We start from the raw sequence: 22,156 nt of genomic DNA on the forward strand, positions 1-22,156 counted from the left end.
TTCATTTGCTGACTTCTTTTTAGACTGGTCTTCAGACATTAAATTCCATATTTTCTAAGAACCCATGGAAGGTTGCTGTATGCAATAGCCCTGACCACAGCAGCACTGCTGCTGTTGGCTTCATCCTCAGGACTATGTATTTTGAGTGGAAAGCCCTAGGGGGGGAACCTGTCTGTGTTCAGTATTAAATCATGTCGTGCTTCTATGTGGCCGTGTAGCCTCTTCCACCTCATCTTTTATCCAATATGTTGAGGTCTCACGAAAGAACTAGCAGTGCACAATAAGTATGGTGATATTTACCACCAGATATTGTGAGGCTCACTCTTCTTTCTCTGCATTTTTTGACTGTGTGGAAAATAATTTCTGAAGATGGCTGAGAAATATTTTCTTTTTATTAGTTTGCTTATTTTCTATCTTTTAGCCAGTGGTGACAGTGCTTCATAGAAATGAACTATTAAACTTGTAGGAAATGAACATAGCCTTGAGTGCTGCAACGTACACACTTGTACATAGGTCGATTTTTGTTTCCAATGTTCTACAACATAGTAGTTTATGCTTTTGTACTACTGACATGTTTGTAGTTTGTGTATTCCATCATGATATATCTTGTGTGTGAATGCAGAAAAGGACAGTGAATGCACTACAGCAGGAGAATCAGAAGTGTGGAAGGAAATTTAGTGCACTGAAATATTGTGTTAGTTCAGTTGGTAGGTGCAGAGCATAAGAATACAGTTTTGAGAGTGATGGTGATGATGACAACATGTTTTATGAAAGCCATAAAATATGTGCACATTCTGGTAGATAAGAGGGCCTGTTGGGTCTCCCCAGTATATTTTAAATCAGCTAGTGAATTTGTGCTTCTCTGTATATGAAAACAGTGTAGCAGTGTGCAGCTCCATTGTTGACTAATGTACAATAAACTCAGAATAGTTTGGATAAATTGTCATCAGTTGCATCATTAGGTATGTGAATAACATGATGCACTTTTAAACATAAATGAGAGTTGGCCATCAAAACAGTTACTGTTGACTAGTACTGCTGAAACTTCGGAAAATCTAACAGTTTTTTCATTGGTTGAAATGTACTCTATCATTTCTGCCTCAGTGGCCATTTAAAAAAAAACTCTACTTTGATATTTCAAATGGTTGAAATGTAGCAGACTGCATCTATCTCAAATGATATATACTTTTAAATCACTGGTATGTCTTTCCTTTTTTCCCCTTCAAGTGGTTATCCCAACTATCCTTATCCTCCCCCTAGTGGACCATTTCCAGCAACAACTAGCACTCAGCATTACCCTTCACAACCTCCTGTAACCACTGTGGGTGAGTAACTTTGAAGTGCCTTCATTTCAAAGGTAGGGAATAAAACTGTACTTACAAACACAGCAGAAGAACTTTCCAATAAGGAAAGAGTAAGATATTGTTTTTAAAAGATCAGTTTTATTGCCAGTAAAGATGTCACAGGTGTTATTTTTCTCCATTATTTGATTTACAGAACAATCATTAATTGTATTTTCTCTTTTATTCTCACACAAAAAACCCTTCATTTTTTAAAACTACTCCAAGTAGTGAAGTTGATATTTGCCGGAAATTATGATGCTACCAAATCCATATTGAATTAAAGCCAGAAGGCAAATAAAATAAAACTGTATATTTATTGTGTTCTCTAATGTCATTATTCTGGAGGCTGATCTTGTAGTTAATGAGTTTTTAGATAGGGAGAGAGGATTCATTACACTACTGAACATGCCAAGAACCTGAAAAGAACAGCTACTTGGGCATAAGAAGAATGAAGAGATTTAACTCAGAGTAACTGAAGTCTGGATGATGGTCTTACAGTCCATTTGTGAACCTTCTGCCACATCTATTGGAAATGGGAAACAGTTACTACAGATAAAGCAAATTGAAGAAACCATGACTACAGTATGGAGTCAGTACTCCTGAAAAACCTTTTTTATCATGCCTAACTGGAATGGGACTCATTACACCTTAATCTTGTGTTGTGTGTGTGAACGGCTAGTTCTACATCTGCTCAACTCACAGGCTTGTAAAACAGTCATAAAAACTTTTTTTAAAATGTATGCTGGTTTTAAAGAAATATGGTGTTCTCCTTAGGTTTGCTCCATCACGTACAGTTTTTTACAATTTGCTTTGATGTTTCTGTATTCTACTATTTGACTAAATGAAATGATCTTGCAAAGAATAAAAAAGGGGGTTAAAGTCTTCTAATAGACTTTCAAAGCATTTTAATTCACTGATATGGAGCACAAAACTCCATCTAAAAGCACTAAAAGAAATCATACTGAAGCATCAGCATCTGCACTTAATTAAAGCTGAATTGATAAAAAATATCAAATTTGTGAAAGAACTGTGTGCGGTATTACATTTTTGGGTTCCCCCCCCCCCCAGTTCAGCACCCAAAATTACATTAAAAGCTGATACAATATGGTGGGGGGGGATTTCATTGCAGTTCTGTGCTATGGAAGAGTTGAAGTCATTGCAGAAGAAACATAAAATGCCTAGCTTCCCATGTTAGTGGAGGTATTATGTAAAGTGTATGTGTATATACAAGCAAAAGACACAGATCAGCAACTATCTTCCATTTCACATTGATTTTCAGTGTAGATGTTTGGTACTTACATGTGTTGTTATTTTTAGAAGCTGCCTTGAATCGAACTCAGGGAGAAAGGCAGCATATAAATTAAACTATAAATAATTATTGCTTAGTTGTGTTCTGGGCAAAGTACAGTTTAAGCCCCCCTTATCTGAACTGCTTAGAATCAGAAGTGTTCTGGATTTTGGATTTTTATTTTAGAATATTTGCATATAGATAGTGAGATCTTAGAGGTGGGACCCAAGTCTAAAAATGAAATTAATTTATGTTTCGTATACACCTTATACACATAGCTTGAAGGTAATTTTATACATAATATTTTTAATAATTTTGTACATGAAGCAAAATTTGTGTACACTGAACCATCAGCTAGCAAAGGTGTCTATCTCAGCTACCCATGTAGCTGATTTTGGAGTATTTCAGAGTTTGGAATTCCAGATAAGGGAGACTCAATCTGTACTGTAAAATATTAACAAATAGACCTGTTTCGGAAGGATGTTTTAATAAATTTGTAAGCAGTGACCAGACAGACCTTGGTCCTCAAATGTTGTAGCACTAATTATGGCTCCTTTTGCTCACTAGAAAAAAATACTTCATGACTAAAATTTGACAACATTAACATTTTATTTAGAAAGTCTGATATTATTTAGCACCCAAAAGAAGTTTTTTCTCAAGTTGTTTTGAAGTCTTCTACTTCAATAAAAGTGGAGAGGTTTGTAGAGTTCAGATACAATGTTTAGTGCAAATTTGCACCCATATTGTTATTCTTCCAATAACATATTCCAACAGTATTCTTCTGGGTAGCACTAGGCAATCTATGTTCCAGGTAGTAGTAGGCAGTCCATATATTTATTGTACTGAAGGCTTTCTAGCATTTCAAAAAGGTATATTAAAAATATGAGGTGAAATGTGGCAACAAAAAGCAGGACCCTTCAGAAAAGTGAGGAAATGAATATATGCTTTTCAGCCCTGGATTTTTAAAAAGCATCCTAAAAAGGCAGTTTAAAAGGGAACTATAATATGCCAGAAAAAAAGGAGGGAAATGGCTACGTACGTACTTTTTTACTCATAAATTAATAAAGAAATATACTTATATTTGCAGTGATTTTTCAGCCATTACCTGCCTTCCTTGATAACCTTTATCATTACTGAGATTTAATAGTCTCAGCTTTCAGTGCTAATGTGCCATTTCTTTCACAAATGTCATTCTGAACAGAGAAAACTTACCAGTCAAGGCACGGTGTAAATGCCAGTGCTTTATCTTGTAAAAGCTGTTACAGATACTCTTGTAAAGTCAGTCAAAACGCAGGGGTCAGCATGGATTCCTTTCTAATGATATGATTACTCAGACACAGGTGTTTTAACCTATAAACCTCATATACTGCTGTTTTGCAGTTTTCTGAATGATGTTCAAAAAGTTTTTTTTATGGCTATCAAAGGCATATATTTTGGGACAGATGCAATCATCGCATGTTCTGATTTTGTCGTTACATCAAATATTACAATATGTGCACTGGGTATAATTTTCAGAAAGCGCTTGATCCTCAAAGTTTGAGGAATTAATGCATGTTTGTTCTCTTAATAGCAGATGGCAGAAGAAAGCAGAAACATGTATGGATTTGTGGTCATTCTTATGTTTTCTGGGCAGAAAGTCGGGCACTCGAAAGAAGCTATGGCCCACAGTTGGGCATTCGACTGGAGGATGCCAAATTACACTGGCTAGGAAAGAGTGGCATGACTTGGGATCAGTTAATACCCACCCTGTTGCATGCACGACGTCGCCTAACAGATCCTGATATTCTGGTGATCCATTTAGGGGGAAATGACCTGGGAACAGACAGAAATGTGGATATCATAAACCGAATGAAGAAAGATTTAGGACATCTTAAGCAAATATTCAAGAATAGCATTCTAGTCTGGTCTAATATTGTGCCCCGTAAAGTATGGAACCAAGAAGTTCAGCATAGAGTGATGGAGAAAAGCCGGAGAATAGTAAACCAAGAAATTGGCCGTTTTATTGCGTGTATTGGAGGAACAGTGATTCGACATGATACACTTGTACCAGAATCTCCTGGATTGTTCCATCTGGATGGTGTTCTTTTGTCAGAAAGTGGTACAGATATCTTCAATCTGGATTTATTGAGTGTCTTGGAGACTTTGGTTTGACTTTTATTTTGGAGGAAGAATTTCTGATTTGGGTGCAATTTAAGCTGGTATGGAAGCTCTACAGATAAAGATTGTTAAAAAGGTTGTAAACAGTGTGAGAAAATATATGGACAAGTAGGCAAATTGACCTGGTGTTTATGTGGTGGACATTGGTTGATAATGCCAGAACCACTTGCACTGGCTAGTAGCCAGTTCAACTACACATCTACGTTTTGATTAACTTTTTTTGCATTAAATTAAATCGATTCTGATGTCTCCTTAGAAACAGTGCCAAATAGTTTAATCCTCTGATTTTTATGCCCTAAGATGCTCAGAGGAAAGCATAAAGATAACCTCCCAAAGTATAAATATAAGTTAGTAAAGATGTTTCATTTGGGTAGGAGGGGCTAATCATCAGGTGTTACCAGTGTGGATCTTTAATAGTACAGTTTAAATTTAAGAAATTTAACAAATGTAATGTAATTTAAGAAAATAAAAGAGATGATATGAGTAGTCAAGTCAGCTGAAGCTATAGCATTCTTTTATCACACATTTTTGAAAATACACCGCTAGTTAATTGTTTGCTCAGACATACTTCATGAATGTTTACTAACATAGCTTAGAGGCAGTGACTCGTATTTAATTCAGATATAGCATTCATGGTGTAATAAACCATAGTTTATTAAGCCAGGAAAAAAGGTTGGATCCACACATTCCACCCTTGTCCCTCACTTGATCTTAATGGTGTACCACCTTTATTTCTGGTCATAGTGGACCAGGGTTGTTGTTGTTGTTCTTGTTATGCCAGAGCATTTAACGTCAATTTCTTGACCAGAAACAAGGGTTGATCCTGGCTTCAGATGCTGATTCATAAACTGTAGTTAAATTATACTTCCCATTACAAGTATAATGAGAAATGATAGTTCTAAAAGACAAAGAAGAAAGGAGATGAGAGATGAAATTTTTGAGTCTGCTTGATTGCAGAAGCTGTGTTAATGTAGAACATTATATACATGTGCTTAAGAGAGAGTTACTATGACTTTTAGTCAGTTTGTCAGTGCAAGACCAGCTTGATATTAATCTTGTCCTAAAAGCTTTAATAGCCCCATTGAGAAGTTATATATACAGCACTTTGGTAAATGTACTTTCCCATTCATTTATATTAAGAGAATTGATCCATGCTCACAAAGGAGGGTGTATTTGCTTTCTTCCATTGTTGTTACAGGTAAGGGTGTTTTTAGATTTGGATTAGCATGCTTGGGTGTGAGACACACTTAAATGTTTAATTTTCTCACTAGTAATACATAGTCTGCAAAAATATCTCCATGCTTTCTTTAAGAGGGTTGATGGTATTTATAAAGGATTTTAAATGCCAGGCAGTGCTGTTGTTACGATTATATTACCCTGGGCTAAAGTCTTGAAAAAGTTAGGTATACATCAGAATTTTTGTAAAGTCTGATAGGATTTCAGTTCTATTAACTGTATACTTTTTTGCAATCAACACTAGTAGTTACTAGGAACAAAATAAAATACACGGAAATGTTTGCACAAAACTGTTAAAATAATAACAAAATAGAATTAATCATTCAGTTGTTCTTAAGGGTCATCTATTTTTTAAGTCTCAGAAGAAAAGAAGACTTCGTGTTTTGATTCAGAATCCCATATATATTACTTTCATATGGTATTGTGCCTTTGAGTTCTTTCACAAGCATGAGTGTTTGTGCGTGCGTGCGAATGAACAAAAGAGTTTTATCTTGTCTGAAACTAACTCACTACAGAAGAAAGTTAGTTGATTTTTCACTGCCGTGGCTTTAATGACCAAACTTCCATACCTGCTAAGCTTCCTGGAGGTAGACTTTGGAAGCTATAACTTGACTGTGGAATGTAGGACTACAAAACTGTATCTAAGGATATTCTAAATTCTGAAAATGAACTTCAGTGCAACTTAAGGTGAAGACTCTGAATATTCAGTTTTTATCAACTTCTCGTTGAATACTCTGAGGTTTTCTATCAAGATGAATAATACAGCCTTTAGGAAAAACACAGACTGAATTCTTCATATCTATGGGCTGACCCAGCTTTTTTCAGTGCATACATACCGCCACTTAAAAGTGCTTTCAACAGGCTGTGTTTTGTATAGTTACTAGCAGCAGGACTTTGAATTCCAATTTTCTGTCAAGATCTTCTATCTTACTGATGTTAGAAAGTGTTGTTGATCCATCTAATTTGTATCATTTATATTTTCTGTTTTAAAATAAAATAGTAGTCTTTCTTTTCTCATCATGTGTTATGTTCGCAAGCACTGAATAATGAAAGATGTGAATGATTTTTCTCCAAATGTATCTTGAAATGTTCTTCAAGTTGCTAAGTGTGCTATGTTCACTACCACCAATTCAGTCCACTATCAAATACAATTACTTCCCCCCAAAAAATTTTTTTAATAAGGGTTAATAAGGGAATTTGGTGACTATTATTTTTATAAATTAATATATTGTTTGGATTTAGACTTCCTGTTACATGAATGGAAATTTCCTCCACTTGCACAAGACAATAACACTCTTGCGTCATGATTCCCCATTATGCACAGTTCCCCTGTCAGGAGAGGGCTTTTAGAGAGAGATGACTAGGAAACTTTTTTTATACAAATGCAGTTTAGATATCACTTACTTGGATCTAAGTCTTTACTTTTATTGTTCTTCATTGTAATCATTATGCTTTTGAATATCGTATGCATGTGGTCTATGCACATTATTTGAAGTCAGTGAAACTGCACTTGTAGTCTTATGTTTGCAGATAAGTAAGAGCAATGGTAAACATTAGGTTTACTTTTACATATCCCGATGAACTGAAAGCTGCTCCTTTGCTCACAAGGTGGTTTTCAAAAAATCTTAGTTCTTGCTGGTATATACAAGTTGCTGGAGACAGGGTGGACTCTGAACAGAGTGTATTTTGAGGGTTTTCAGAAGAATGGATCTTCAAAGTAAGACTTAAGGCACCTTGTGTGGGAACAGAGTGAATATTCTGTTCCTCTTAAAGGGCATCCTTGTAGCAGATGAGTGTTGTGATTATTTGCATTCTCCTATTTAGAAATGCCCTAAAGGCATCAGATCCTCTCTGATATTGGAAGCTAAACAGGGTCAACCCTGGTTAAAACTTGCATGGGAAACTGCCAACAAATGCCAGGTGCTGTAGGATATATTTAGAGGAAGAAATTTGCAACCTACCTCTGCATTTTCCCTGCCTAATAAAACCCTATGAAAAAGCCATAGAGTTGCCATAAGTCCGTACACAAAATCTATATATTAAGACAATACAGAAATAAAGATCATGATATTGTTGCTTTACTGATAAGATGAAGACTAAAACAAATTGAATTGTTCCTAGTTTTTTGTGGGTTTTTCAGGCTGTGTGGCTATGTTCTAGAAGAGTTTATTCCTGACGTTTCGCCAGCATCTGTGGCTGGCATCTTTAGAGAAAGCTAGCATCCATGCCAGCATTCTCTGAAGATGCCAGCCACAGATGCTGGCGAAACATCAGGAATAAATTCTTCTAGAACATGGCCACATAGCCCGAAAAACCCACAAAAAACTATGGATGCCAGCCATGAAAGGCTTCAACTTCACATTGGAATTGTTCCTTTTTAATCAGGTGTGTCATTAGCAGAGAGAATTACTTGTAGTAAGAAGCATTTTACATTTTCTATTTTTAACAGCCCTGTACATTAAAAATGCTGCTCTTGAAAGTTGTTCAGAATGTATCCTAGGAGGCTTGTGTCAGCAATACTAAAACTGCTTTGTACTGCTGTAACTTATTTTGAACAAAACTCTGCTTATTGTGAAATTCAATTTCATTAAGTTTCAATATATTAAGTACCAAAATCTGAATTATCCCATGAATAGTTCTCCCGATTTCTATGTATTGTTGTGAAAGCTTGACAGTAAAGAAAACTGGCAGGAAGAAACTCAACTCAATTGAGATATGAAGCTGGAGAAGAGTTCTGTGGATACCATGGACTTCTAAAAAGAAAAATGAATGAGTCTTAGAGCAAATCAAGCCTGATATACTTTGGACATATAATAAGATGGAAAAGATGATAACAATTAGTAAAGCGGAAGGTGGTAAGAAAGGAGGGAAACTACACTACAGGTAGATTGATTCAATCAAGGAAACCACAGCCCTGAGTTTAGAAGACCTAAGCAGGGTAGTTGATAACCAGAGCTCTTGGAGAATTCTCATTCATAAGGTTCCCATGGGGTAATAACAAAAACAACAGCAAACGTAAAGAACAGTGTACTATGTGGCATTTTTGGAAGACAGCAAAATGGGTTTTTATGCCTCTTCTGGAGCCCTTATTTATATCTAATGACTTTTTGCAGTAAAACCACTTTCTTAAAATGTTTCCTCTCAGTCAAATCTAATACAGCTAACTATAGCAAGTGTTCAACCTAACTAGATTTATGGACTTGTCAGTCACCTCTGGTGTAAATCCCATTGGTTTCAGTGAATTTACTGTAGTTGGAATTGACTTCGGTTTAGTCCTTTGTTTGGGATCATCCCATTCAGAGAATCAAAATCCCCCATTCGCTTATAATCTAGGGCTACAAAATTGGGCTGCTGTTGAGTTGAAGTTTATATAGTATATTAACCCATCGTTCTGTTTGGTGATAAAGATTTTTTTAAAATATCTTTAAAAAACCTATATCTTGAGTTCTTCACTTGCCAAGTTAAGCTAGTCTGCAGTAGTTTAAGGTCAGTACCATAAGGTCATTTCTGAAATCAGACTCTGTATGGCAAAGGTTAAATGTCTTGAGTGTTCTCTGAAATAAATGGCTGTATGCCATAACATCTCCTCAAAGAGTAGCTAATTATGGAAGTTACAGAAGCTGTTAAAGGTTCATGTACTTGAAGGAGGTCTGTAAACTATTACAGTTTTCTTCTTATGAATACGTGGTGGCAACCTTGCACAAAAAATTGTACAGGGGGTGAGCCTTATATTCCTGCTTTATTCAAGCTGTGGACGACGATGTTATAAGTAACCATCTTTGTTTAAGAGCTTGTTCAAAGTTGTGAATATACAGAATACACTGTACGTATACCTGTGTGCAAGGGTCAGAAATGTATACAGGAGGATACTGAGCCCACTGTTTACACAAGGTTTTGTTTTGTGTGTTGGCTTTACAGAAACATCTTCATTAATGTGTTGTGTATATGTTCATCTTATCTTGCCAACAGGCTTAGTATAGATGAATCATATGCTGAAAGGAAGATCTTCACAATCTACCCTAAAGGGTATTAGATTGCTAGTTTCATTTGACCATTTATTCTGTCACATTCTTACCAAACAACTAGTCCACTAGATGTAACCGTTATACCTAAATCCAAGATCATGCTATAGTATTACTGTTGTACCAAAGTGATTGAGCCTTCTTTCCATCACAATGCAGCTCTTTCAGCTGCCAGAAAACTAGCTCTGGAGGATATCTGTAGTGTGTTTACAGGAGTGGGGTGGGGGACACCAGTGGAAAGGTGAAAGTTGTTTCCCATTCCTCTTCCACAAGGTTCTGCTATTCCTCCAGCCAAAGTTGTGTCATGTCACCAAAAAAATAAAATACTTTTTTTTGGCTCAGTATTTAAGTAATTTGAAAGAAAAGCATACTTGATAATTGTTAAAGTATTTACACAGTTTTGTTTAGATTGCTAGTTACTCTAATTCTGTTTTTACTAGTTAAACCTAACATCTCATTGTTATTAAAGCCATATTTTACTTAGACTGTGCAGTTTTCATGAATCATCTGAGATTCTGTTTCTCCTATATAGTGTTACTTTTTATTATACAGTATTCACTGACAAAAAGACAGATATATTTGAAAAGAAAATGGCTACTACATACTGTTTTGCACCAAGAGTTTGCAGTTTTGAGCAGCTGATATGACATATGAATCATAAAATAACATTTAAAAGTTAAAATTGGATATCCTTGCTTCCACCTCTGTTTTAGGTGGGTTGCATTCCTGGTTTTCTAGTTACTCTAGCTCGTGAGTAGATGTAACTCCCAAATATAAGTTGATATTTAATGAGGGAAATCATGGTTTGTTTAAAAGCAACACAGACAAACTATATTTGTTCTTCTGTAGATGTTCGCTTGTTCCTGTTTGTTTCATTTTGGAATTTTAAGAAATTTTTAAAATTATTTTGTTTTGTCTGAAATTACAGATTGTATACACATAGCAGCATGTGTCAAACAAAATTGTATCTTGTTTATTTTCCTACTTATTTTTCACAAATATGTATGTACATTTTATCTCAAAAGTATTGTATGAAAAATGTTGTATCAGTAATGGGTATTTCTTGGTCATAGTTGCTTTGAGATGGGTTTTTTAAAATCATGTTTCTAGAGAGAGGGGAACCTGGAATTATTTATCCCATAAGATTATTTTATTAAAAATATGTACTGTCTTTCAATATAAAGGCAAAGGTAATATTGCTTATGTTTGAGGGCTTTTTTTGGGGGGGAAACGATTACAAAAAAGGTTGGAAATAAACTTGCGAGTGTACAGAGCTGAGGTGAACTAATGTTTTCTGCTTTAAAAGAAATTATTTAATTGAAGCTTATTATGTGGAAAAATCTTTGTTTGAAACCAGTTTTCAGTGTTCTATATACATAGCAAGCTGATATATTTCCAAAAGCAGAGCAGAAAGACTTTAAGAAGCAATGATTCACATAGCGAACATTAATTTAGGACCATGGACTGAAACTGAGCATGAGTCCAAAACGGAAGATGTGTTGAAGAGAATGAAAGTGGATAAGAATACATCTGTGTATGCTGGGACTGATAACTAGTTCTTAAACGCATTGTAAGAATCTGGAAAATGAACTCGGAGATTCAACTATCATTAATTTAAATCATCTTTGAGGTTGAGAAGCTTATGCTCATTTTCGTTCTTTGCCATTGAAACTGACATGAAAGAAAATGAAAGAATGAAGAAAGAAATGCTGGAAATGAATAGTACTATGTCCTTTATTTTTTATCAAGTGAAGTGCCAAGTCTTGAATAGGAAATACAGATTAGAGATTGTGGCTCCCAAAATCATTTTGGCATGAAGAATGAATCTACAAGCAACATGGACTGCGTGAATATGCATTTCCAATAGTATGCTTTTTTTTTTTTTTTTGGATGGACACTTTAAAAAAAAGTTAACAGTGAAGATCAATGGATCAAGAAATAGCTAGGATGGACCATACTATGATGATCTTTAGGAACTGGATGCTGTTTGTAGCAGTGGGAAACATCTTAATAGGACAAAGAATGGACTGATAATTGTGAAAAAGGCAATAATTATGAAGAGGAATTTTAATGTTGAGCACATATGGATGGCAGCAAGCTCAGCCTACATATGAAGCCTGTGGGTCACTTTGAATTGGTGTATTAAGGTAAAATACAATTTTTATACTAAAGTTCTGTTGCTAATTTCTGTTATAATTGCTGTCACTGTGTGTTAATATCCACAGTCTAATTAACACTTACTGCAAATATATTTATAAGAGTTAACATTAATAATTAAGATGGGATGTTAAAGTTTATATAACACTTGAGGTCCTAAATATAAAGAATTGCCTAAAATAATAATATCCACCAGAAGACAATGGGAAAACCATAGATTGGGATGCATGTTGTGAATTGTAGATAGAGGGTTGGGAAGGAAAGAAGGAATACCAGTTGTTCATGACAGATACATGGAATTATATGTTATGTAGCATTTGTTGTATAGTATTTTATATTTTATATGTAGAAGGAAAGAAATATTTGGTATAAAAAATAAAGTAGCGTTTCAATGCATATGTCATGTAGTCCTGTTACAATTCATTCTTTTGAAAAGAGGTTCCTCAAATAATAATTAGGACTAGGAGTCTGACCAACATGTTCTTGCGTTATAATAACAGAGCTGAGAATTTGGAGCTATTGTATATCCATCTACATCTGAATAGTTCAAATACAACTGGATGGCTGGGAGATTTGTGTGACTTAAGGGGGGAATCTGTTCAGGGCCTGATTTTTTTTTCTTATTGTAATACTTAAAAGTATTGATCAGATAAAAGTCCATTAGTGCTTGTTGCTCTAAATGCAGTTATATGTGGAAGTCTTTGATTTTTATAGTTGTACTTTGTAATAACATGATCAAGACCTTATTAAATTGGGAACACAGAAATGGATTCTTAAGCAACTTGGAAGTCTATGGATATACCTTTTGAAGTGTAAGTTTTGCAAATTAAAATGATATAATATTCTGTAGCTTTTACTCTTTAAAAAATTAGGAACAGCTATACCCTACAAGCCTTTTTAGAATTAGAAGGCCTTCTTTATGTTACTGTGATTTTTATTCCACAGGTCCCAGTAGAGATGGCACAATTAGCGAAGATACTATTCGAGCTTCTCTTATTTCGGCAGTCAGTGATAAGTTGAGATGGCGAATGAAAGAAGAAATGGACCGTGCCCAGGCAGAGCTCAATGCCTTGAAGCGCACAGAAGAAGATCTGAAAAAGGGTCACCAGAAGCTTGAAGAGATGGTAACTCGCCTAGACCAGGAAGTGGTAAGTAAATAAAGCATTTCCATGCATGTTTATTTTTATCTTTAGGCTATTAAAAGTTTGATTTCCTGACCTTTTATTTCTTACTGAAAAATAGTACAGACGGCTTTGGCTATTCAAAGTCATTGATATCCTCCCTTCATTGTCATTGCTTCCTCTGGTGGCAGCACTTGGAACTCGTCTAAGAGGAGTCAGTTGTATGGAGGCAAAGGGTCCCTGCAAGGGATAGAGGATTTACCCTTGTACAGTAGTGAGTTGACTGCCAGGAGGTGGTTTTAGAGTCCTTGTTAGTATCGTGGTCAAATGTTAACAGCTGACCAGTGGTCTAATGATTAATTTGCATTAATGACTTGCATACCTTTTAGTATTAGCTAGGCATTTTGAGGCTAGGAAAAGATACAAAGGCTGAGAACAGACTGGAGGAGTGAATTTTCCTCTGATATTAGCCGGCTTGAACATTTTTCTGGCTATGGGGGAAGGAAATGATCACACATGTTTCTTTGATTTTCTGTTTGTTGTATAACCCTTGGGAGTACAATTTCCATCACCCTCACCCAGGTGGGATGCATTCCAGCTGAGGTGTACCACAGTTGGCCAAAGATAGCCTAACTAGAATTAGTTGTTTAGACTGAACAGTATAGTCTTCAACTCAGTTTTGAAGCCGATTAAAGAGGTGATGGCTTGTGCTCATGGGGGGAAGGAGGTTCCAGGAGGAGGGGCAGAAAGTGAAAAGGGACAGATCTGGAACGGGGCAGTGAAAATCCTAGGCTGGGACAGCAGACCTTCACTACCAGAATGGAAGGCATGAGTGGAAAGGTAAGGAGAAAGAAGCTTGGATAAATAAGGAGGGGCCAGCCCATGCAGGGCTTTAAAAGTCAACAAGAGAATAATGAATACAGAAAGGGAGGGGGAGCCAAAGGAGGGATGACAATAAAGGAGAGATGTGATCAAAGTGGTGAGCAGACATGATAATGCATGCAACTGAATGCTGGACAGAAATTAAAGGATGGAGGTGAAAAAGCGAAAGCCCTGCCAGAAGGAGGTTGTAAAAATCCAGTCATGAGACCACTAGGGCATAGACCAGAATCTTGGCAGTAGATGCTGAAAGAAACAGTTGGGTTTTATCAATCTTATAGAGAAAGAATCTGCATGCCTTGGCTATGGCCTGAATCTGGGCGATACACGACAGGGAAGAATAAAAAATGAAACTAAGACTGCGGGCTTCCTTCACAGGTCAAATAGAGATATCATCAAGAATAGAAAAGGAATATTGGATGGTAGGCTTTGGTGGGAAAACAAGAAGCTCAGTTTTGGACATATTGAGCTTCAGATGCTGGTGCTGCATCCATTGAGAAACAGCTGTAAGACAAGATGAAACGTGCTGTTCAAGACCTGGAGAAAGATCAGGGGTGTAAAGATACAGCTGAGTGTTGTTGGTGTACAGATTATAAGAAGAGACAAAGGAACTAATGAGTTTGCCTAGAGGCAGTGTGTAAAGAGAAAACAATAAGGAACCTAAAACAGAGCCCTGTGGAACTACAACAGACAACGGGATGGGAGAGGAAGCCTGACCACCAGTGATCACTGCAAAAGATCTGTCTGGCAGATAAGATTTAAACCAACTAAGAACAGAGTCTGAGAACCTGAGGTCGGAGAGAATATCCACTAAAAGACAGTGATCAACGGTGTCAAAGGCCACAGAGAGATCAAGGAGAACAAGTACAGAATAAAGGCCATTAGCCTTGGCCCACAAAAGATTGTCAGAGAGCTTTGTCAGAGCCATCTCTATAGAGTGTCGTGGGCGGAAACCAGAATGAAAAGCATCTAAGATGGAATTAGCCTTGAGAAACAAGACAGCAAGAATAAATGACCTGTTCCAAAAGCTTAGACAGAAAAGGAAGAAGCGAAATAGGACGATAGCTAGAGAGAGAAGAAGGGTCAAAAGAAGGTCAGAATAGGGGAAACTAAAGCATGTTTAAAAACAGAGGGGAAAGAGCCAGTAGACAGAGAAAGATTTAAGATGTAGAGAAATGACGGAAGGAAGGAGCAACAGAAATTAGAAGACGAGAAGGAATTGGATCAAGAGAACAAGTTGCAGGTTTGGAAGAGTTCAATGGTGTAGAGATTTCATCTAAAGAGACAGGAGGAAACACAGAAAGGTTTTTAGTCAAAAATGATTGAAGATTAGTAGTAGCTGAGGAAATAGGAGGAACAATCGCAGAATGAATAGTAGTAATCTTGGTGATGAAATAAGTAGCAAAATCATTAGAAGAAAATAATGAAGAAACAGGAGAAGGAGAAGCTCTTAGCAAAGTATTAAAAGTGGCGAACAGTCACTGCAGGCACCGCTCATTGGCACAGATCAGTGTTTTATAGCTCTGTTTTGTCCACTCTCTGGACTTTTTTCACAGACATTCAACTACTCGAGAGCAGGAACGGAGAAACGGCATAATGGGAATAAGCCAGGGCTGAGGCCTAGTAAAAGAAGACACATGTATGGATACAGGGGCAAAGCTGTCAAGAGTTGATGAAAGAGTGGAGTTAAATAAAGACACCGCAGAACTGGCAGAATCCCCAAGATTTAGAGAAGAGAGAGAAGAATCCAGGGTCTGACTGAGATGGTCAGGATTAACAGACTGGAGGTTGCAAAAATAGCGTTGAACGATATGACAAGGAGGTGGAGTATGAGCAAGAGTAAAAGAAATTGAATAATTATCAGATATAATGCGAAATCATTTTCTAGGTAGTCAGAGATAACACATTTTGTGGCAAGAACTAGGTCAAGACATTGACCAAGTGAATGAGTCGCAGAATTAGAATGAGGTTGAAGACCAAAAGGAGCTAGGAGGAAGCTAAAGCGTGAGGTTGTCAGGTTCTTGGAATCATCCAAGTGGAAACACCAAACGTGCAGGAAAATGTGGGATTCTTGGTGTTTTGCCACTGCAGTTTGGCAGCACGATTTCAGTGGTCCTTGAGGGAGGCAGATAGGATCAACCTCCGTAATAGATACAGAAGGACAAAAATGGAAGCAGTCAAAAGAGTGTGTGAAAGTCATTGACCTTTTTGCTCTGTTCTTACACATCCTGGAAGCATCTAGCCATCTCAGCTGGAAACAGTAGATTGAACAAGGTGGATTCAGAATACCCCTGCCTGCAAATCAGATTCATATACCCTTGGTGAAGAAACACGCTGGGGCAAATAGTTTATTAATGGATGGATGTTAAGTGATGAAGGATAATTCTATGGAAGAAAAGTTCACAGTTTTAGTAGAGGCTCTGATAGTGAAATTTTGTGAACATCTAAGCAGTGGTTAATTGTGCAAACATGACTAATAAGCAGAGTCAAGAAAGCTTTTTATGGCTGGAAGACTCTTCCTTTATAAAATGGAAGGCTTACCCAAATGAGAACAAAATAAAAGGACAAACAGTCAATAATAAATGCTCTCTCTCTCTCTCTCTCGCACACACACACACACAGAGAGAATTGAAGAGCTTATTGCTGAAAACAAGATGAATGAAGTAGGAGGAGATAAGCTAGGGAGTTTGTTAGACCATCGGATGACAAAGAACTAAAAGTGGGCTGAAAAAGAGAAGGGAAATGATCACTTTTTGCCTTTCCCCACTAAAGAAAAGGAAAGGCAGAAACTTGCACTAGAACTAGCATTTTCAGGAAGTGAACAATTGAAACAAACAGTAGCTACTAGAGAGAGTTCCTGACCTATCTGACAAGTCTTGCCAAAGAAAACAAGCATATTTTTCAAATGAAAGAGTTGCCTCAGTAACCTTTTAGGTTACTCAGTAACCTTTTCTGTGAATGTTAAGCATATGGATGGCATATTCCATACACACTGGATCTTTGAACTTTCAAAAAGCTTTGGATTGAATCGATCCTCAAAGTCTACTGAGCAAACCTAGTAACCGTGGGATAGCAAGTTGAGTGGCCTTCTGAATCTGTAACCAATGAAAGAACAAGAAGTAGGGGAAAAGAATAAATGAACAAGTCTCCTACCAGAGAGAGATACAAAATGAAGTCCCCAAGATCTGTGTAAGGACCAATGCTTATTTGACTCATTTATGAATGGCCTAGAATTAGGAGTGAATTGTGACATAGCAAAATTTACACATGATTAAAGCTTGTTCAGAGAGATTCAAAAGGAGGATTGGAAAGAACTGAAAGATTTCTGCAAGTTGGGTTAACCATCTGTGTTCAGTGCAGGTAACTGTAGAGTGGTATACATACAAGCAAAAAGGTAAGTCTTGGGTGGGTTGTGGTGAGTGACTAGGAAAAGGAATCTTGAGGTTATAGAAGGTAGCTCAAGGAAAACATTGACATCCATATGTGGGAGCATTCTGTCATACTATCATGTCTATACAGATGTATGGAATACAGTACTGTGTAGGGGTCTGGTTGAGGCACCTCAGAAAAGACACTGAGGAACTGATAAAGGTTTAGAAAGGGGAAATAAATTATCAAGGTCTGGAGGAAAAGTTAATGAGGAAAAGGTACAACATTTAGGTATGTTTAGCTTAGAAAGAAAAAGAAGTCAAGGAGGATGTGGCAGAGGCAAATACAGTTACACAAGGTATAGAGAAACTTGATAGGAGAAACATTTTCTTATAAAGCAGCAACCAAGAGTCATTCAGCGAGGCACATGGCAGCTTTAAGACATATAAAAGGAAGTACTTCTACAGTTCATAGTTAAAATGTAGAATTTTGCTTCCAGAAGATGTGGAGATGGCTACCAATATCAATATTTTTGAAAAGAGACTAAGATCAATTGATGGAGAATAAGGATATCAATGGCAGGTTTATGCATTATCATCATTGGAAGAAGTTGTGGCCTTAATTAGGATTACAGGATGCTTTCTTCAGCATCAATTTCCTGGAACCCTAGTAGCTGGAGAGCAATCTTGTGGGCTTTCCAGAGACATCAAGTTGCTTACTAGCAAACAGGATGCTTAACTAGCTAGGTCTTAGATCTGGCCTTAAATGCCTTTTATATCTATAATATTTTTTTAGAATACTGTTTAATGGGGTTCAGTAGCATTACGCTGAAATTTAGGAAATTGATTAATGAGTACAAAAGCATTTTCAAACAAATAATTGACTCAAATATGTTTTAGGCTGAAGTTGACAAAAACATTGATCTCCTGAAAAAGAAAGATGAAGAACTGAGTTCTGCCTTGGAAAAAATGGAAACGCAGTCAGAAAATAATGACATAGATGAAGTCATTGTTCCTACAGCACCTCTTTATAAACAGATTCTGAACTTGTATGCTGAAGAAAATGCCATTGAAGATACCATTTTTTACCTGGGGGAAGCACTGAGACGTGGAGTTATAGATCTCGATATCTTTCTAAAGGTAAGATTGATAAGTAATTCAGATACCATTGTAATGAAATGAGGAACTATATATTTTCTTTTTATCTTCTTCTACTTTAAACTAATTTAGACCAGTGCTACTCAGTGTGGTGGCCTCTAGACCAGTGCCGGTCCCTGAGTCATTGTTGATCTGTGGCAAGTTTCCAGGAAAGAAATAAACAATTTTACCCAATGGGCACAAAATTGACATTTTGCTTCCTGGCAAAACAAACTGCCAGTCCCCCACATGAGGGAACCTGAAAAGCACTGGTTTAGACAAACAGGAAGTACAAGTCTATGCCCTTTTCTCTCTCTTTGTTTTCTCACTGTTTTCTGTGCTCTTCGGTCCAGTTCTTGATCCTTTCTAGCCATAATTAACTCCCTGCTTTGCATAGCAATAACCTCATCCTCAGGGACTTCCTGAGGCCCCCAGGAGCACCCTGAGGATGCATATTGCAATGTGTCCAGCTGAAGGAAAACAAATGGACATGTGTAGGCAGCACTCTCTTGATTTTCCACACAGGAATAGTTGTTGTACGGGAAGGGAGCTGCTACAGTGAAACATTTTTAGGGGTGGGGATTCCACTAGGAGACATATTTCAGCTACTTGTCAGAGATGCATCTCCAGATACAGGATCACAGACTTTGTTTGATTTCAAATTTGTTTATGGCCTAAATAATGAGGGATGGATAGCTATATAACGCAAGTTTCTAATTCTTGGGATGGTTTGGAGGGCCAATCCATTAACTCATGAGTTGTTAATTATATGTATTGTACAACATTCATGGGAAATTAAATCTCATTGAAATCATTGATGGTTAAAGTCCATTTTGTTAGGTATGTATGAACTTTTTCAAACAATTTGCATTCTTTTGCAAGTTCTCTTCAAATCAGAATCTGAATCTGCAGCTGTAAATAGAAATTTCATAAAATAAATTAACCAAGTTTATCTGGCCAAAAAAAGAAAGAAAGAAAAAGATATTTTTGTGTTGTGTTTGAGTGATTTAATGTGACCTGTTTTATCTCTTCTCAGCATGTCCGTCTCTTGTCTCGCAAGCAGTTCCAACTGAGAGCACTTATGCAGAAAGCAAGGAAAACTGCAGGACTCAGTGATCTCTACTGAGCCACCAAATACAGTAGTGGTATACATAGAGTGGTCATATTCTTGTTCATTTTTTTCTTTTAATCAGTATGTAGCCAGAATAACTTATTACATCATGCAACTGTAAGATATTTTGAATGGATAATATATTTTCTTTTCTTCTGTTTGGGGGAGGGGGTAAAGATTAGCTTTTATTAATGCACTTTCTATTCTCTGTAAACCTTTTGCATTTGTGGGATGACAGCTGAACAAAATTTGTTGCATAATACCTTTTTCTTGTGCTTTAGACATTTGTGCAGTAAATATCAGTTTTGTGCTTTAATATAACACTTATATGATACAGCTGGAAATTTAATCTGCTTACCTCTAAGATTAATTTGTAATAAAAGCATAGAAGTTTGTAGGAGCTTGGGATAAAATGTTGTCTTTTGTTCAGATTGTTTTACAATCTAATCTATGCATATTTACACGTTCTGTTAATTGGGATTTAATCCCAAACAAATCAGATTAAAATTGTAGTCTTTGACCCAATACACATGGTGATGATTTAATAATTTTAATAGATCATTCTTCCCTTCCATTACAGATTATTTTGGTCAACAGTTAAGTCACCTTTGGACACATTGTCTCTGGGACCTTTCTAACAATATATTATTAATTTATAGAAATCACATATACAGAATGTGCCAATGTTGTTAACTGCTTTCAAGTAAACCTCTACTTTTGGCAACCCTATGAATGAGACATCTTGTCCTTGACAGCCCTGTTCAGTTTTTGCCGACTCATGGCTGTGGCTTCTTTGAGTCTATCCATCTGTATTTGCTGTTTTCCTCTTTGCCTGCTACCCTCTACTTTTTGTTGATGTTGTGTGCCTTCAAGTCATTTCTGATTTATGGCAATCCTAAAGCAAAACAGTCATGGGGTTTCCTTGGCTAGATTTGTTCAGAAGTGGTTTGTCTTTGCCTTCCCCCAAGACTGTGAGAGTATGACTTGCTCATGGTCACCCAGTGTGTTTCCATGGCCAAGCAGGTATTCAAACCCTGATCTCCAGAGTCATAGTCCAGTGCTCAAACCACTACATCATTCTGGCTCTCTGCTCCTCTACCTTATTTAGCATTAATATCTTTTCTAGTGAGTCATGCCTTCTCATGATACGATAAAGTATAACAGTCTCAATTTAGTGTGGTCATAGCGACTGTTTTAAATGTCATTAAAATAACTAGGATTGAACAAACTAATGGAGTGTAAGGGTGCTTACCATATATACTCAACTATAAGTTGACCTCATGTATAAGTCAAGGGCAGTTTTTGGGACCAAAATTATAGATTTTAATATGACCTGTTAAATAAGTTGAGATCAAAACATTGGGGCATGTAACAAAGCAAAGTTTCCAGGAGAAAAGCAAAGGAAAATGATGCCAAAGAAGTTCAGCAAGCATAACTGTTTGTGGTCGTACTAAGGGTAGGATTGTCAGTGGTTCCAGAACAGATTAAACTCTTGCCTTTCATCAGGAGATTGTTCTCTTTTTATAAGAGTTAAAGTACAGTATTTACATTGATCTGTGGATAAATTGACTCAGGTTTTTGGAGTCAATTTTTTTACTAAAATATCTAGACTTATGTACAGTATGTGTACTATTAGTCATGATAGCTATAGGAAACCTGCAGGTTCAGAGGCAGGGGGTCCTTTTAATAGGAATTGGTGGAAAGCAACAGTGGAGCAGGTACTTCAGGCTTTCTTGAGGACATGTGCTGGTTACTTTTGGACCAGAAAGGAGTATTTATTTATTATATTTATTTGTATCCTGCTCTTTTCCCAGGACTGGGACTCATTAAAAACAGTACAATTAGAAACATAAAAAATTAAATTAAATTTAAAAATAGGTACATTAAAAAAGAATTAAATTATTACAATATTTTATTACAATACAAATTAGTCCAAATGTGACAAGAGAAGCTGCATTTAGATCACAGTATCAAGGTGGAGCTTGTAGACTGAATTAATAATCACTGCTAGGTGCTGAAGGTGTCAGATTACAGCTAGGCTTCTGCTACACAGAAGCAGTGGCTAGTCCTAATTTCTAAAAACAGACTGGATTGATGTGCCTGGCTATCTTGATTTTTTGCAAAAGTCACTTGGTAGAGTACATAAAACCAGATTGGTTTAAAAAGCAATACTGTGTATTCTTGGAAGAAAGGTATTATTTAAGGCACAGACAGAGGAAGACTGATTAAAAGTGGGATTAAAGTGGCTGCACATTTTAAATTTATGATATGATACCTGCTTACTAAAATAGTTTAGTTAGCAGGAAAGATTCCAGTTCAGTTGGGAGGCTGCTTCAT

At 36.6% G+C, this 22,156-nt stretch overlaps 1 protein-coding gene across 3 annotated transcripts in view; it reads left to right on the forward strand.

Moving 5' to 3' along the window:
- TSG101 (tumor susceptibility 101) overlaps positions 1-20,548 on the forward strand; it is a 44,428-nt gene extending 23,880 nt beyond the window's left edge. Inside the window, exons 7-10 of one of the 3 annotated variants that reach the window (XM_042446665.1) lie at positions 1,228-1,325; positions 13,149-13,351; positions 18,472-18,711; positions 19,745-20,548. In XM_042446665.1, the coding sequence (XP_042302599.1) occupies positions 1,228-1,325; positions 13,149-13,351; positions 18,472-18,711; positions 19,745-19,834 (631 nt within the window). In that variant the 3' untranslated portion in view covers positions 19,835-20,548. Of the gene's footprint in view, positions 1-1,227; positions 1,326-4,201; positions 7,042-13,148; positions 13,352-18,471; positions 18,712-19,744 lie in introns of those variants that run through there. The other 2 variants (XM_042446663.1, XM_042446664.1) reach the window with 2 other exon arrangements.
- The last annotated feature ends 1,608 nt before the right edge of the window (positions 20,549-22,156 follow it).

The sequence above is a fragment of the Sceloporus undulatus genome, chromosome 1 (genome assembly GCF_019175285.1).
Source record: "Sceloporus undulatus isolate JIND9_A2432 ecotype Alabama chromosome 1, SceUnd_v1.1, whole genome shotgun sequence".
NCBI lineage: Eukaryota > Metazoa > Chordata > Lepidosauria > Squamata > Phrynosomatidae > Sceloporus > Sceloporus undulatus.